Source organism: Megalops cyprinoides, chromosome 10 (assembly GCF_013368585.1).
Source record: "Megalops cyprinoides isolate fMegCyp1 chromosome 10, fMegCyp1.pri, whole genome shotgun sequence".
NCBI lineage: Eukaryota > Metazoa > Chordata > Actinopteri > Elopiformes > Megalopidae > Megalops > Megalops cyprinoides.
Genome location: NC_050592.1, coordinates 19,762,185 through 19,778,812, shown reverse-complemented (window position 1 = coordinate 19,778,812; position 16,628 = coordinate 19,762,185). Strand labels below are relative to the sequence as shown.

Genomic DNA, 16,628 nt, shown 5'->3' with positions numbered 1-16,628 from the left:
AAAATAAATCACTTTATGGTCACCAATAAAACGAGAGCTACATTAAAGCACCATCTGCTTGTTTTGTTGCCATGGATAATTGATTGACTGTGCATATTCACTACTCTCTCTGCTCCAGGAGGCTTGCTGGACATGAGAGCATACCTTGGAGCTGAAGTGCTTAATGGGTACAGTATGTGCGCCTATTGTGCTGTGTAAGTGCTTGATAGTAGAAGGCCGTCAGTGTAGCTTGGTCTGAAGTGCCTGCTAGGTGGGGCATGGTGTGGGGAAGGGCTAAACTGGTGCTTCAGTGCTTAGCAGACAAAGTGTGTGTTTGTGGGACCTTGGAATTGAAGCACTTGATGGGCAAGGTATGTAGGACAGTACTTCATGCTGGAGTTTCAATTGGCTGGGTGTGGGGGACGGTACTTTGGCGCTGAATTGCCAGATTGGCTGGGTGTGAGGGACAGTACCTTAGTGTTGAAGTGCTTGCTGATGCTCTTCAGGATGTCCGAGTCGATTCGGCCCAGAATCTGGTCCTCAGGGGCATACAGCGCCACATAGCCATAGCACAGAATCAGCGTGCTCTTCATTTTCTCCACCTCCACATCGTTCTTGTCCTGGACCCAAGGGACAACCCAAACATAGCTGATCAATGGTGTTTCAATGAAGTTACTGTCTGTTAATCCTCACTCCCACAGACCTCAAACACCATGTGTGCAGTTTCCACGTGCTATCAATCACTGCATCATATAAAACAATTAAAACGTCACAGCAAAACACTGTGATTGGTTCAAATCAGTGAGTCATCAATAGCATGACTGCTCCACCACGTTTGGAGTTCATGAAACCACTCTCTCTCCAACTCTCTGTCTGCCTAAAACCATGGCATATTTATTTAAAATTAATTCTATGAACAACTTTACTCTCTGTAGTGAGGGAGAACTTTCACAAAACTCACCATATAGCAGGGTTAAATCTGCATGTGCATTGTACATTACAGTTTTCTTTCTTAGACAAATCAAAACTTTATAGAACCTACTTTGAGCAGGCCGAATATTCCTGAGGCTTTCTTGAAGACATCTGATTTCCCAAACTCCTCCAGCTTTGCTAAAGTGCCGTCAAGATGGCTGCTAGCACACAGGCCAACCCCCATGGCAACTCCCTGCAAAACAAATTACCCACAATGCACCACAATAATAAGGCTGAAGTGGACAAATGCCCAAATGATTTATCTACAACATTACAGTGCAAGATCTTGCAATAACAAATTTCACAACCAAAAGTGAATCACAAAACCTCAGTGCAGAAAAAAGCTTTTGCAGCTGACATGAACTGCTTATAGAAATAAGCTCAGACTGAAGGGACTTCATGTCACGAGACATATCATGTCAATGGGTAATTTAGTTGAAGAGACGCAGCACAAAGAGGCTGTGTTCTCCCACAGAATGAGTAAAACAGGATACGCGCCAAAGGGCCACAAAGGATGACATGAAAAGCTTCACTTTGCTATAATCTGGGAAAGTGCTGTCCCTGGTCGTACTGAACGTGAAATCCTGCACATTCACTAGACACGTGTTTTTTATGAGCATGAAAATAATCCATATTTCAGACAAGGTCTGGCAATTGTTATTGTTGGAGTGTCGGCGTACGGAAAACAACACAGACCAGGTGCCCTTTTATTCAGAGGGAGCTCAAGGAATCGGTGACACTCACCGATCTTTCAATGGCATAATGGTGACGCGCGCCCATGAGTACATCTTGCAGTTGCTTCTTGACAACGTCCTTGTTGTAGCACTGCTGCAGAGTGACGCCGATGAGCTTGTAGAGAAAGCTCTGTTCAGAGCAATCCAAAAAACAAAGCCACAATTAAAGAGGGAACCTGTCACATGACCTGAATGGACATAAGGAAGGGGGTTTAAAGCTCAAGCTATGATCTATAAAAGAATGTAACAGAGTCATATATAGTACGCTAAGACTTCTCTACAACTTATTCACTAAAAACAGAAAAGGATTTATTAAATTTCACCTTTCCTGGGAGGTAAGAGAGGTCTTCCATGTTGCTATGACAACCCACCACAGAGCACATTTTACAGAAACATGACAAAACTTTAATATCGTAATGACTGCAACGTGAGAGTTGCGTTCTATAGGCGAGTTACATTCAGTTGCTACAGTTACAGCAGCAAAATCAATGAGACCTGATCGAAGTATGCTTGACCCAAAACAATATTTTTCTCAATTGAAAGCCTTATTGTTATATACAGTGAGGAAGTCAATGGAGAGCTAGAAAGAGATCCTAAACAGTTCCTGTAGGTGAGGAGGCACAGGAACAAACAGGAATGCAACTAATAATCTGACTCCTCTTTTCTTCTTGTGGGAAATAACCACAGATGGAGAACAGAGATATGTAATATAGGTGGGGGTGTGGATAAAACAGAGGACCCTTTCTCACCTTTTCCTCCAGGGAGCTGTTATAGGTGGGGAGATAACGTGTTGCTTCCATGGCCAACCGACAGCTCCACTTGTCATCGTCAATGGCCACCAGAGTTTTGGACAAGAACTGCACATCAAATGAAACACGGCAGCACATTCCGAGTCATTCTGTTCACTCAAAAGCAAACACATGCTAACAGGCTACAATGGAAGGGCCAATACAGCGCCGCTAAAGAAGAGCCGAGAAATGGCCTGCAAGGAAGCAGGCTTTCATCAACAGACCTCACTATCAACTGTTACTCAGTAACAGTATCTACAGACCTCAAGAAGACTTCCCTCCCACGGCTTTCTGTTTAATGATTCCACTGTACAGTCTGTTAGGAGAAAGAAAACGAATGGGGGGAAAAGAAGGAGAAAAAGCCATGTCACAATTCCAGGAAGCCGGAACAGTTGAGTGAAAAATAAGAGATAATGAGAGGAGTGAGGGAATGAGGGGAACAAAATCCAAAGCATGTGCACTTCATTTTTGTAGCTGAGGAGCTGTAGCACAACTGCAATGTATAATTTAACACTGACAAGTGCACTTCTCAATATTGGATGCATTCCACCTGTTTATTTCAAACAGGCTGTAATATAATATATTTAAAAGGACGTCATGACACCACCTCAACAACATCATGAACTGGATCTAAAAGAGCTGTTTTTTCCATTACATTAAAACATAACTCTTAAAAAAAAAAAAAAAATCTGGCACTGTAGTGCTCTGCTTCAGCTTTCAGCTATGCCTAGGGGTGTCCATGGTTGCACTTATAGTGATAGTATATGAGCATAAAGACAATACTTTTGCATTACAATGGTACAATGGTAGTCCCTAATCTGGACAGAAAGGGAAGTTTCCTGACACAGCATGCCACACTGCACCCCAGAGGCAGGGAGGAATACTCACCTTCCAGGTAGCTCAGGAGCTGGGGGATCTCCGTGTCCCACACCTTCTCTGTGTTGGGATGGATGTTGGGGCTCAGGACTTTCAGCAGGCTTAAGGAAGGAGGGCCCTGGCCTCTCCCCCGAAAAGGAAATGCGGCATTCACCTAACAACAAACATTAAACGTAGCATCACCAGCATGTAATTGAAAACACGCAGACTGCAGGCAATGTCTGTTTTATTAATGTTCTGTTTTGGGGAGATTCATTCACTTACTAATAGTCTAGTCAGGAGAATGTAGGGTGAAGGAAGATAGGCTGAAAACAAACAAAAAAAGTTTCAGATATTTGTACACTCTCACTCCAAACGTAACCATTAATAAGTGACCGAAAGATTACTGATGACACAATCTTTACAACGATACGGTTTTTTAAACAGAGCCTTCCAAGGATCTCAGTGTGGGAGGGGCATCTGGTGATAGCTGATGTTTCCCATTCCAACAAGTCAAGCTGCTACCATTTCATTAAAGTTCCATTTCGTTAAGGTTTTCCCTGTAATAACTGCATAATTACATCAGCAGGAGCTTGAAATTACTTTTAAGTTCAGGGATAATAATTTTACCAGTGACAGAAAATGAAACCATGGGAGCATTCTGTTGGATGACCCAAGCAGATACTGGCATCTAGCATCAAGGTGATTTACACATACTTGGTAATGTTAGGTCAATCAAAACTTTCTTGTGTTTATTTTTTATTTATTTATTCATTTTATTTTTTTTTTTACAAAGAGGAAAGCTAGATTCTCTTTAAGGCCACCTGTAAGAATGGCACTGCATTAATCTGGACAGCTTGCCCCTGTCCACACACATGCAATAAGACTAAACTTGTGGTGGTACTTTGCTCGTTGAAGTCGATGATGAAGCTGGACTCCTGTGCAGCCTTCTTCTTGTTGCCCAGCAGGATGAGACTCTTGCATAGAGGTGTGGTTGCATTTGCGTACTGTACTGGGGTCAGGTAGCACAACAGAGAGGGCCACAAAACCTGGAGCAAGGAACGGCATATGAGTACGCTGGAACACAACTGGCAAACGCCTACTGCGTGCCCAAAAGGCCTCACACTGAAGCGAGTCACTAGACCTGACGCAACACAAAGAATCAACTCGCAACTGCAGGAAAGGAAAGAAAGTTTGCATTCAAGCAAACCTAGTTTATGCTTCTTCTGGCTGTTTTTAAATAGAGCTTTCTGAACGCACTGTACACCAGAGACTGTGTCAATGCTTTAAATGAGAACTCCTCAAGCAAGATCAAAGAGATTCAAAATTAAGCAGTCCTGCTGTATCAGGGTGTTGGTAACCTCCATAAGGAATACATTTTAACAAACTTCACAGAACAAAGGATGGGCACGCTGCACTCTTTGGTAGTGAGGCTGAAGCTCTGTGGCTGGAGTTTAATGGAGATCATCTCACAGTACATCCAGACTCATTTAGACTGAGACAACAAGGACTTTAGTGAACATCAGATGATCATTATGGTTCTCCCAACTGGGCTTACACAGGTCAATGGCACCCTCTGGTATTCCTTGTAAAAGTTAATGCCTTCATGTTGCCAGCAACTCCCATAACTTCCTACAATTAGCTTTTATGCACTCTGCAACACAGATGCAAACCAATACATATTATTATGCTAAGATCTAATATTAAGCTTTGGCTTCTGTAGTAAATATGCATGATCAGTGTCTTACTGGCTTGTGGTGGCTGAGCAGAGTCCTCAAGGCATTGCAAGTAAAGATATGTGATATCAAAGAAAAACAACACTGAGACTTCAGAACAAACACCTCCTACCCTCCTCCCTTGCCCTCTTAGCCCTAGCCCAGGGAGGACCACATGACTCACATCAGCTAGTCGGCCAACGGTGGTGGTGAAGAGATGCAGGGTGTTCTCACACATGCTCCGCAGCGCCTCATTGGTCACTTCCTCTGGGTCCAAGGGGTGACGCCCAGGCTGGAACAGACAGGTAGTCAGTATGATGACACGTGGTGATTAAATTCATCAGTTAACATTGTATACTCACCATTGGCTCAACATCATTCCTGAAATGCATCACAGTTCACTCAAATGTTTTATAAAAGCACATATGTTTTATAAAAGCACAACTTCTTTTATGTGCAAGTAGGTGAGTAAGTAGTGTGAGTGTGACTGTGTATGTCAGTGTCCGTGTGTATGTAAAAGTACATGTGTGTGTGCATATTTGAGATTTGTGTTTGTGCATATTTGATGTGTATGTGTGTCTCAGAGAGAGAGAGAGAGAGTGTGTTTGTCCATAATCGAATCTATGTCATACCTGAGTGTCAGGGAGAGCACAGTGCTGTACAATGAACTTGACCAGGACGTCTCCACCATCTAACTCCAGGTAACCATGGTGAGCCATGGCGCTGATCGCCTGAACAACCATCTTTTTCACCTGCAGGGGGCAGAGAAGTAAACTTCACATTCAAAATGTTGACTGACAGTTACTTAGCATGATCATGAAATTTCTTGCTGCTGTTGCTGTTTGTCTTACAGATTTTAAGGACAGAACTACAGAAATACAGAACTCACACACTGTCAGCTTCAATGTGCCAGTTTCAAAATTTAAAACATAAAATCTGCTCAGACGGCTAGTGATGACATAGTTAATTTAGCTCATCTCAATTACTGAGGAGACGCAAGTATATTTGTGCCATTTTTAGCTAGGTTCTTCCATCTTCTAACCATCTGTCATCTTCAAAACATGCCTGTTGCTGTCAACTGGTTTCCAAACAGAGCCCAACTTTACCTTGTTGCTGTGGTCGTGTAATGGTTGTTTGATGCTGGTGAGAATAACAGGCTTCTTAGTCTCCATGATTGAAGCTATCACACAGGAATATATGAAATAATGTTACTTTATCATCATCTTGTGTAAACTTGTAATATTTAGTAAGTATAAGACGAAATATAACATATTTTTCAAAATGAGAAAAATGACAAAATGTTTTGTGTAAGAACAAATCCAAAATTCAGAAAAACCCTGGGTAGACTGTAATATCAATTTTTCCCCAAAAGACCCAAGAAAATTGCCTGCGTTGTTACTATTTTAACCCTCTATACAGTCCTTGTTAACCCCAGGTGAAGTGGCATGTTTGTTGTGGGGTATTGAGAACCTTTGCTAAACCCCAGCAGTTTCTTACAGGAGGAGTTGATGAGGTGTCTCAGAACAGCCAGGGAGCCTACGCGATTGCGTTCGTTGGTGTTCTCCAGTTTCTGAAGGACGAACACAGTCAAGCGGTCCGGAAAGGTGTTAGCTAGGAATAAGGGGTGGGGAAGGCCTTGGTAAATAAAAAAACTAATACAACTTAAAATCAACACTGATGACTGCACGGCTGGTCAGGCATATATTCATATGGTCACACTCATGATATATTCAAGCACATCATTAGTCTAGTAAATGTTAGCGTTTTGCCAACAGGTCAGCCTTTAAATATACAAAGGACGTAAGCAACCAAAGGAAAGTCAAAGAAAATGTGTAAAACACAACTTAGGCCTACTCTTGGAACAGAGAGGCTTAACATTAACTACAGATGGTTTTTTCTCGTATGTCTGCCCTCTTGTTAATGTGGTACAGAGTAAGCCCTACCCAGAATGCTGAAACACCTCAGAGCCTCATTATGGTTTTTCACAGTTGGGGGGTTGCTGTAGTCCACGGGTGCACACACCTGGAGTGAGAAGATAAGTATCACTTACAGGAGAGTGTCTGCATGCAATGAAAGATCATTTCATCCAACTTCCTCAAAAGCTATTTTCTAGCATGCACTCCTTGATATTAATTACTACATCACATTTTGTCATGTAGCAGAGGCTCCTAACAAGAGGAACTTACAAAGCAAGAGTAATAATAATAAAATAACCATAAAAGAATTATGACATTGAGGTACTCATAATGAAGAAATCTAATATTTTTCATGCAAGACTAATCATTTCATACTGCAGTACTTGGGAGTTTATGGCTGAAAATAAGCATTCTCCTAGCACCCACTGTTACACTTGCTGGTTCAGCTCATGTGACGTGACGGGCTGTGAGCGCCTGCGAGCAAGCGGGTGAGCTGCTACCTGCTGGTGCAGTGCTAACAGCAGATTGTCCATCTGCGTTTCCAGCACCCGGCTTCCCATGTTCACAGAAGCTTCCAGAATCTGGCACAGGCTCTGAGGGAGAAAGAGCCACATACCAACATCACTACACAAAGACCTTCAGAATGCCATCCAACAAGACAAAACAGACCGAGCGTCACCACAGGAGTAAGATTTTACAACACAAAAGGTCCAGAGAATAAAGGGACGTATCGAACTGAGTGTTTAACAGGCACCTGGGTCTGTTTTATGAGGAAAAAGACGTGGCAGTATAGCTTAAAGGTTGTGGAAACAGACTTCTACCTAGATAGCTGCAGGTCTGAATCCTCATCGGCCCAAAAAATAGACTGTGCACCCTTGAGCAAAGCGATCAACCAGAACTGCTTCTGTACATTTGTACATCTGTACATACTTCTGTTACCATTACCTTTCCAGAGCACACTTTCATCCAGAACAACTTACAAATTTTGCATTTTACTCATTTATACAGCAAGATATTTATTCAGCCAATTCAGATTAAGTACCTTGCCCATGGGTACGACAGCAGTGGCCCACCAGGGAATGGAGCCAGCAGGCTTTGGGTTATGAGCCCTGCTGCTTTGCACCACAACACATTGAACTAGTATTATTTGGGCATGAAATAAGTGATATTGTTCTTCCTAGAAATGTTACTCAATACTGGTACTGGTTGGTCTGAAAAGCATTCATAAATTTCAGCTTCATAAAGCATTCATTCACTGCATAAAAGCCATCCATTTGGTGTGCTTGGTACATCCACCTATTCACTTTCCCTGGGGTTCAGTTTCTATTCTCCTATTCATTTCAAGCCAAATTTGACATACACTTTTAGAGGTAACTACATAGTTACACCTGTTTAAGATAACTCTCACTGCCCTTTGCCTACATACAGAAAACATCTGGCCAACAAGCAATCCCTTTCATCACAGAATAAGGCCTGACAGCACCAACAGGCAATGGCAGTCCTCGAGACCAGAGTCACATTAGTTTCAATCTCAAACCTTAGATCTCGTTAAACGTGGTGCTTTGTGGAGCGTGATCCGCCAGGACTCATTAAACAGAAAACAAACAGAGGCTGACCTTGCTGATGACGTAATGCTCAGTGGTTTTCTTGTAGAGGGAGAGGGTTGCGGGAATGAGTTTGGGAAGTAGTTCCTCCAGCTTGTCGTGGGCCATCAGGTGACTCATAGGTCCCAGAGCTTCTGCCACAGTCAGACGCAGCTACAACAACAGGCCACAGCGTGAGCTATCCTCAGTGAATACACTGAATTAACAGACTATACATTCCCACGGCAGACTCAACATGTACATTGTGTAACTGCCCTCATATTTGTGTGATTTTGTATCTGATAAAGCTGAAGATAGCTGTCCAACACTATCGGTAAACAACTTAAACTTCAAGTTGCTGTTGTACAGAAACTGGAACATGCATAAAAACAATGCATAAAGAAAACATAAAGCAATCCCATTGGTCAATCTTCCGAAACAACACCAAAAGTGGTGCTACTCAGCTAAAATATAACATTATTTCATATGGAAAGCTGGACAAAGACTGAGAGCTCCTACAAACCCTGATGAAATTCTGGGAAAATCACATGAAACACTACACTCACTTTGCCACTTTGTCCAGGAATTCCCCTTATACGACTGGATCTACAGCGTGATATGCATTCTTGACCTGACCATGTTTTTAGGGCTGTGGGATTGCTTCTTTCAAGGCCAGGAGTCATGAAAGATTCCGGGAACACAGGCCTTCTCTATCACTACAACAACAAACAGCTTGTTGAAGTCGACTAATTAAATTGTGGCTAAGTGGTCTCCCATCGCTCCTCATTTCTCATACCTTGGTCTCCCTGCTTTGCAGCCAGCTGCCATAGAGGATGTCATAGGCGGCATAGATCTCACTGGAGAAGGTGTCCTTCCGAACCGTGGGGTCAGGGGCCTTGTCCAGGTTTGCTAGGTACTCCAGAATACTCTCACTGAAGCGACACAAGGCTGACACAAACAGCAAAGCAGCAAACAGGTCAGCGGCTCTCCCAAATAGCCTACTATAGCAACATAGGCTATAGTATGCCTACATTACATTACACAACACTATTGGCATTTAGTAGACACTCATATCCAGAGTGACTTACATAGGTCACAATATTTTATGTTTATACAGCTAGGTACTTACTGAGGCAATCCTGGGTTGAGTACCTTGCCCAAGGGAACAACAACAGTGCCCCCGTGGGGAATCGAACCGGCAACCTTTCGGTTATGAGTCCTGTTCCTCATCACTATGCTAACCTACCACTATGCTACACCACCGTAGTTTCCTCCTTTCCAGTATGCTAAACATGCCCCTGCAGTCTTCTCTGTGTACTGTATGTTAAAACTGTCCCTACGCCATTCTCTGTGACAGTATGATAAGTACATGACGCCCTGCCATTCTCTGTTACAGCGTGTTAAACTTGTCTCTTTGCCATTTTCTACCACTGCAGATTGTGTATGCTGCTGTTCCTACCTGAGGAGAAGACCAACTTCATGTTGTCTTGCTTGGCCATGCTCAGCATTGGTAACATGGTGCCCAGGATGGCATTGAGGAAAGGCACCATGCCATAGACTGAAATGCAGAACACCACCAAATATGAGCATGCCCAACTGTTGTCATTTCATTCAAATTTCTCAAAAAGGATAGCAAACCATTTCTCAAGTGCTTCTCATACTGCCTTTTCTATTGCAGAATTGAACCCAAGCAAGTATGATCTGGAGGCAAAGCTGGCTGTCCCCAGTACAGCAATGCTGTGTTTTGATTACAGTACCCACAACCAGAGTAGCAGCACATGTTATTATTCAAACATAACTGTTATGTTCCCTTTAAAAACAGTCCTTGACTACCATAAGGAAGAAAACCCTTTCACTTCTGTTTTTGACCATTATACACCAACAGTGACAACAATAAAAATGAAGTCAATTCACCATGAACTTGTGAAAGGTACTTCAGCTACATTTGTTCTGGATACAACTGTATTGGCAAATAGCTGCAGTGTTGGTTGATAGCACTACTTTAATGCAGTCAATTATTGTAGTGAAATATTTCCATACCGTTAGAATCAGAGAGACTTGCTAATGTTTGGACCACAAAGAAATGAGGCAACACCCCAGGCTGGAATTTGCTGAGGATTTCCTCCATTATGTCATTGATATGCTTATTGCCCACAGCAACCAAGATATTGCTAGCTGCCTGTTGCCAATCAGGTACCACCTCCTGTATGAAAAAACCATAAACAAGCAGAAAAAGTTAATTGTGAGTATTTATTGCATTTAAAACCAGTATATGCATGGACATTAATAAATCACAGCATCTGTTATGAAATGCACATTTCTTAAAAGGCATGGTGCCAAACTGAAAGCTGACTGCACATAAGATCATTTTTAACCTCTCTGGTGATTGATATACTGAAGAAATACCATAAAACAGGAATAGTCAAGTACAGAACATTCCAAAAACATAAGTCAAGTGAAATAATGAATGGAGTCAAGGGAACAACCTAATCAGTACAAATTATTTTACCCTGTAGACATCTGATTTCTTTTTGCATCAGATTAACCAAGTTCGACCGAAAAAGGGAGACCATTCATATTGACAAACTTTTTCATCTGAAAGTTCCCCTATTAAAAATAATCATTACCTTTGACCTGGTCATCTCGTCGGAAGCCAGGGAAATTATGCTTTTGATTTTCGGGTAGCTTATCTCATCAATCTTGAACTTTACAACCAGCTCAATGGTCTGCAGTATGACCACTCTATGCCCAACTGCAAGCTGCGGACAGAGGGGAAAAGCATTACACTTCATTTCAAACATAAGGTGGCAGAATAAAGAAACATGGTCAAAAGTGAAAGAAAATGATCTTTTGTAGTTAATAATAACCAAATAAAATCAAGAATGGAGCATGAGGTATGGCGTGATTGCTATACAGTTACACCAACTACAAAGGATTCATATGTGGTTATTTTCACATAATCAGCTGGGGCCTGAAACAACTGGCCCAACCAGAAGCTCACCGCTTTTAAATTGAGACCAGCTCTATCATTATAAGGAGCAACACAGAATAGAGATCATCTGTAGAATTTCTGTCATACTCTGTCAGACCACAACAGCTGATCCAGGATGAGCTTATCCAGCCCTGATCCCAACTGATCAATATATGAAACAAAGATTTTACTGATCCAAAGCCAGCACCTGGGCACTGAAACAAATTACTGCACACCCAAGGCTTGCAACTTCTTGTTTTTGCAACAGTGAGAGTAACAGGAAGAATCATGTGACCCAAACAGTGGAAGTATCATTAATCTAAGTGACAGGTGACTGAAGCAAGATGATACTTATTGAGCAACATTTTCATGACCTGTTACATGTTGCTCAATCAATGAGAAAGCACGATGGCAAACCCGTGGTCCTTTATGTCATTACAGAACTGAATCTAAAAGAAAGGGTTTATGAACTCCTTCTCCAAGCAATGCTGAAGGGTCACCAGAGACAACACACACACAGGTGAAGGAGAGGCAAGTACTTGTGCTCCTTACTACAAAATAAACTACATTAAACACCCCCCCTCCAAGCACAAACCATAACAGAAGGTTACTCCTCCTGGTCCTGGAAGGTTGTAGTATTTGCAGGGCTACTCAAATCTGGCCCAGGAGAGCCACAGTGTCTGCAGACTCCTAATTGCAGAGAGGCACTTAACCACCTGATTCAACTTATCATAGCTTACCTCCCCAATTCAGACAGCACTATGCTAGCACTTTAAAAGACAGCTGCTTGAAATCTGCAGGACAACAGCCCTCCAGGACCAGGTCCTGTTGTAAATATTGTGTTTAGCCCAAGATCTGATACCGTATGAAAGATTAGCTATGCAGGTACACGCAGCTTTTTTTGCTTTCCTCATTTAACCTTTATTTAGGCAGGGAGGTGAACTGAAAACTCATTTCCCTTTTACAGTGATGACCTGGGGAAATTTGGCAGGTAGATATTATCTAGCCATTCAACTATACAGTGAATAACTGGGTGGCTCAACCCAAACAGAAAGCTGAAGAAATTGACCAGAGCACCAGGGTTAGTGCAAACTGATTGCGGTCTGGACCTTGGTTTAAAATCTCTGCTGACCTTGGGGTGTTTCACCAGGTAGTCCTGGCACATGGACAGGATTTTGTCAGGCTGTTGTTTCCCCAGGGTCAACATGGACTTCCTGACCTGTTCCTGGACCACAGGGTCCTTGTCATTGGCCGCATCCATGAGGGCCAGGGACACCTCTGTGGAGAAGAGAAAGAACACACACCACACGCATAACTCACTTATAGATGCAAGTTGATGGACAAGACAGAATACTACCAGCCAGTTCCAACAAGCAAACACTACCAGAGCAAGAATATACTGCCATCCACAAAAAAAAAACACCAGAGTGGTAGTGTAGTGCCACAGTAGTCATAGAAATTGATTTCCAGCAGAGGATTGTGGATTTGAATCCTGCTGTTGTGCCCTATTGCAAGCAGATTCAACATGAATTTCTTTATCAGGTTCCAAGCTCTATAGATGCATAGTATGTAAAATAAATTTGCTAAGCAAATTCGCAAAATCTAAAATTAAAAACACAGGAATAAAAAGGCAAACCAATCTAATAAACGAAGGACTGCTGTCACATGATGCGTATTAAATCTCAAGTTTTCTAATGGCCAGTCCATCTCATCAATAGCAAATATTCAAGAGGATGCCTCAACATAAATGCCTCTCTTAGGGCAATCCCACATTTGTGCCACAAACTACAGGACCGCAGTATGTCCTACATGTCAGGTAGAGGTTGCAGTGTGGTGTAGTGTGTAATGAGCAGGGGTCATGACCAGAAAGTTGCTGGTTCAATTTGCTGCTGGGCACTGCCATTGTAACCTCGGGCAAGGTACTTAACTCAGAATTGCCTCAGTAAATTCCCACCTGTATAAATGGATAAAACTGTAACCTATAAAAGTTGCTCTGGATAATACAATCTCCTACAATGTAATGTCATTTTCAAAAGGGGTCCGAATCTGAGTGAGAGAGGCCTTGATGATGTGAAATTAAAAAAGGTCAAGATTAAGTGGGATCAGCAGGTGTTACAATGACTCCCACAGACACCTGCGGTGGTTCTCTGGGGATAACAGACAAAAAAGAAATTGTTTGATTTTACATCCTCTACCAAACATTTACACAATCAGATCCATCCACCTGCCCATTGGTACCCCAGACTAACTTTCCCTGGTGGCATGTTTTTACGATGTACGACCTTTTCCACACAAAATCCTGTTAGTTTCAAGTTAGCTGCAAACAATTTGTGTGACATTCCTGCAGTAGGTGCATTATTACGGATGTTGGGTTACTCACGCTCCATGTCCGACTCCTCCATCGTGCCTATATGGAGGCTTGCGCTAGACAATCAGGAATGCATCTGTCGAACCTGCTGCCAGAACTCGCTCAAGCCTTCTTCATACGCGTGCCATTAGGAAAGGGGGAGAGGAAAACAACCAAATGGATGTGATCCGATCTATCTGTGTGGAGACTGGTTTAAATACAAAGCCACACAAAAACATAAAGTCTGGTGATACTAATGTCGACATTATAACGTCTGCTGATACAGATACGGTAACATGCACTTTATCTACTATTAGATATGTGGCTAACTGGCGCGCTAAGTAGAAGTACAACTCAATAGCATTCCAGTTATTGCTATACATCAAGCACCATCCCGGTAGCCATGTGCTTGACTTCTTCACGGCGTACCAGTATATCACTGTTTACCGACGTGACGTTAGCTACGCGTCTATCAGTGAGAGGGGAGATGAACCGATTAAGGCTAAAATGTGCATGAGAAACTTCTGCACGCTATATAAGTTGCATGTGACGGCGAAAGATGCCAGTTTCACAGCAAGCTAGAAAGCAAACACCCTTTGTGACCCACTAAGACACCTAGTGTAACTACTTGATTTGGTCAATCACTAGCGTGATTATCGCTAGTTATTTGCCAATAATAATTCATTAGTTGTCTGTCTAGCTAACTGGCTTGACACTGACGAAAAACAACTGAACACCGATGAATATTTTGAATGCGTGCATATTTGAAAAAAAGGTGTAAACTGAAAGGGTGTCAACACTTACACTAGCGCGGCACCTAGCTTGCTAACTAGAGCCTAGCTACATTCCTCGTGATACAATTAGTCATGTTATCGTTAGCTATCGTTAGTGTGTCTGACTCAACCAACCAGCTAGCTTAGCTACCTGGCAGCATAGTGCAACACTTCCTCGACATTCTAGCCAAGAACTGTGCCTTGTGATGCATCATTGTTAGCAAGCTGGCAACAGCCTATACAGCTAGTTTTGTAGATAGGCTTACTCGGCTACTTGCTGAAATCCAAACAAATTAACCAATTTCTCACTACTACATCGATATCTCAATCAGTGTGTATGTTGGTGCCATGTACAAGATCCGCTTCCTACCTTTCGAAACAGCTGGCTGGCTAGCTAGCTAGCTTCACACTCAATGCCAAAATCCTCCCCGGCAATACAGATCACTTCAAATAATCTTTCGTCCGCGTTGTTTAGAGCGAATTCAGCTGAAAACAGACGTATCCTACCGAAAGTCTTGTCTTGAGTTTAAGGTAAATTATTACGCTTGGCGTGTCAGATTTCACCATAATCTAAATACATGTCTCCTCTCTACCCTACATCACTGCATTGCATTGCAGGTAAACACGCCTAGTCATGTGCTCATAGTCAGCAGGAACGTATCAGGGTGGGCGTGACGATATAAAGTCCTCCAAGCTGATCACGGTACCATAGAGGTTTTCAAGTTGTGTTGTTAACATATAGACTACCAAATGACTTTTTTTTTTAAGGAAAAAAATCTAATAACTGTACACTGTTTTAAATCTTTGTTCCTGGATGGGTCAAATAAAGCACCTGTTTCTTATTGCTGTCGTCCTTAGTACTCATTACTTCCTTATGTCTCTACTGAGTACTTTATTTTGAACTACTGTGCTTGTTAATAATAATAATACTAAACAGCAGTAAAAATCTGATTAAGTAATACATATAATTGAAGATCCACTAGTTACGATGTGCCATATTGAGTTTTATTTAACTCAAGAATAATTGTAATAGTGAACATAAAAATATAAAAATGTTTCTAACAGGTTGAAGAAATTAACAAGATAAAAGCACTTAAAATTTCAAAACTATTTTAAAGTGCTGTGATTGTATGCATGCAATTTCATAAGCTATTTTGTCTAGCAATATACACGTCAGTCTCACACAGGAAATGCGTCATAGTTTATTGTTCAAAGTACATAATGTTGCATTTTCCCACAGAAAAATGAGTCATATAGAGGAGAAATGGTACTTGCTGTACAAGTGGCAATCACATGCACATAAAAAAAGATTTTCACTTGCATGTGAAAAAGATTAAAGTTCTACCCAATCATATTGGGTGAGTCAGAGAATATAGAATCAACATAATGTAAATGACATTGGAACAGAACCTTATTTCATCTTCTCTTGGGAGGTGTATAATATGTTGAGTGGTTAGGTGTCTCAGTGTCTGTTCGAGCTGGATTACAGAAACTGCCTACACTTGCCTAATAAGAAGTAATAAGAAGCAGAGGGGAAAGGCATGAAAAGACTTGCATTGTTCAAATCTAATCCTTGAAGAATGCACAGACCCACTGTGACCTCTATCCATGAAATATATTTTATTAAAAACCTTATGTCACACTTGCAATTGAATGATGACTATCTTTTGTGCAAGAATAAAAAAATGAAATTCCAATGAGTCTTTAATCACAAAATGGTGAAGCAATTTTTTATGGAAGCAATACAAGTACCTTACTCAAGTGTACAGCAGCAGTGTCCCACCCACAAGTCGAACCTCAAACCATCTGTTTATATAGCCATTTCATCTAAACACAACATGGCTGTTTAATTAATTTGATATGAATTCTACACCCTTTGACATGATGTGCAGACATTTTGTGGAGTTTTTGGAACTGCTTGAGGCCACTACAAGACACCTGACAGCAGACTTTGAGGACAGGACACTGAAGCTCTGCAGGATCTGGGTTTAACTA

General features: G+C 41.8%; 1 protein-coding gene across 3 annotated transcripts in view; it reads right to left on the bottom strand.

Annotated features, from left to right (window-relative positions):
* mroh1 (maestro heat-like repeat family member 1) overlaps window positions 1-15,253 on the bottom strand; it is a 33,160-nt gene extending 17,907 nt beyond the window's left edge. For 2 of the 3 annotated variants that reach the window (XM_036538450.1, XM_036538452.1), the window contains exons 1-22: window positions 15,004-15,253; window positions 13,894-13,992; window positions 12,646-12,791; window positions 11,170-11,301; window positions 10,583-10,745; window positions 10,002-10,100; window positions 9,339-9,490; window positions 8,576-8,716; window positions 7,460-7,552; window positions 6,987-7,065; window positions 6,541-6,654; window positions 6,150-6,223; window positions 5,676-5,795; window positions 5,228-5,335; window positions 4,233-4,377; window positions 3,614-3,654; window positions 3,362-3,503; window positions 2,737-2,789; window positions 2,435-2,542; window positions 1,696-1,815; window positions 1,022-1,144; window positions 453-599 (exon numbers count right to left, since the gene is read on the bottom strand). In XM_036538450.1, the coding sequence (XP_036394343.1) occupies window positions 453-599; window positions 1,022-1,144; window positions 1,696-1,815; window positions 2,435-2,542; window positions 2,737-2,789; window positions 3,362-3,503; window positions 3,614-3,654; window positions 4,233-4,377; window positions 5,228-5,335; window positions 5,676-5,795; window positions 6,150-6,223; window positions 6,541-6,654; window positions 6,987-7,065; window positions 7,460-7,552; window positions 8,576-8,716; window positions 9,339-9,490; window positions 10,002-10,100; window positions 10,583-10,745; window positions 11,170-11,301; window positions 12,646-12,791; window positions 13,894-13,915 (2,322 nt within the window). In that variant the 5' untranslated portion in view covers window positions 13,916-13,992; window positions 15,004-15,253. The remainder of the gene's footprint in view (window positions 1-452; window positions 600-1,021; window positions 1,145-1,695; window positions 1,816-2,434; window positions 2,543-2,736; window positions 2,790-3,361; window positions 3,504-3,613; window positions 3,655-4,232; window positions 4,378-5,227; window positions 5,336-5,675; window positions 5,796-6,149; window positions 6,224-6,540; window positions 6,655-6,986; window positions 7,066-7,459; window positions 7,553-8,575; window positions 8,717-9,338; window positions 9,491-10,001; window positions 10,101-10,582; window positions 10,746-11,169; window positions 11,302-12,645; window positions 12,792-13,893; window positions 13,993-15,003) is intronic. The other variant, XM_036538451.1, reaches the window with a different exon arrangement.
* Window positions 15,254-16,628: the final 1,375 nt, after the last annotated feature.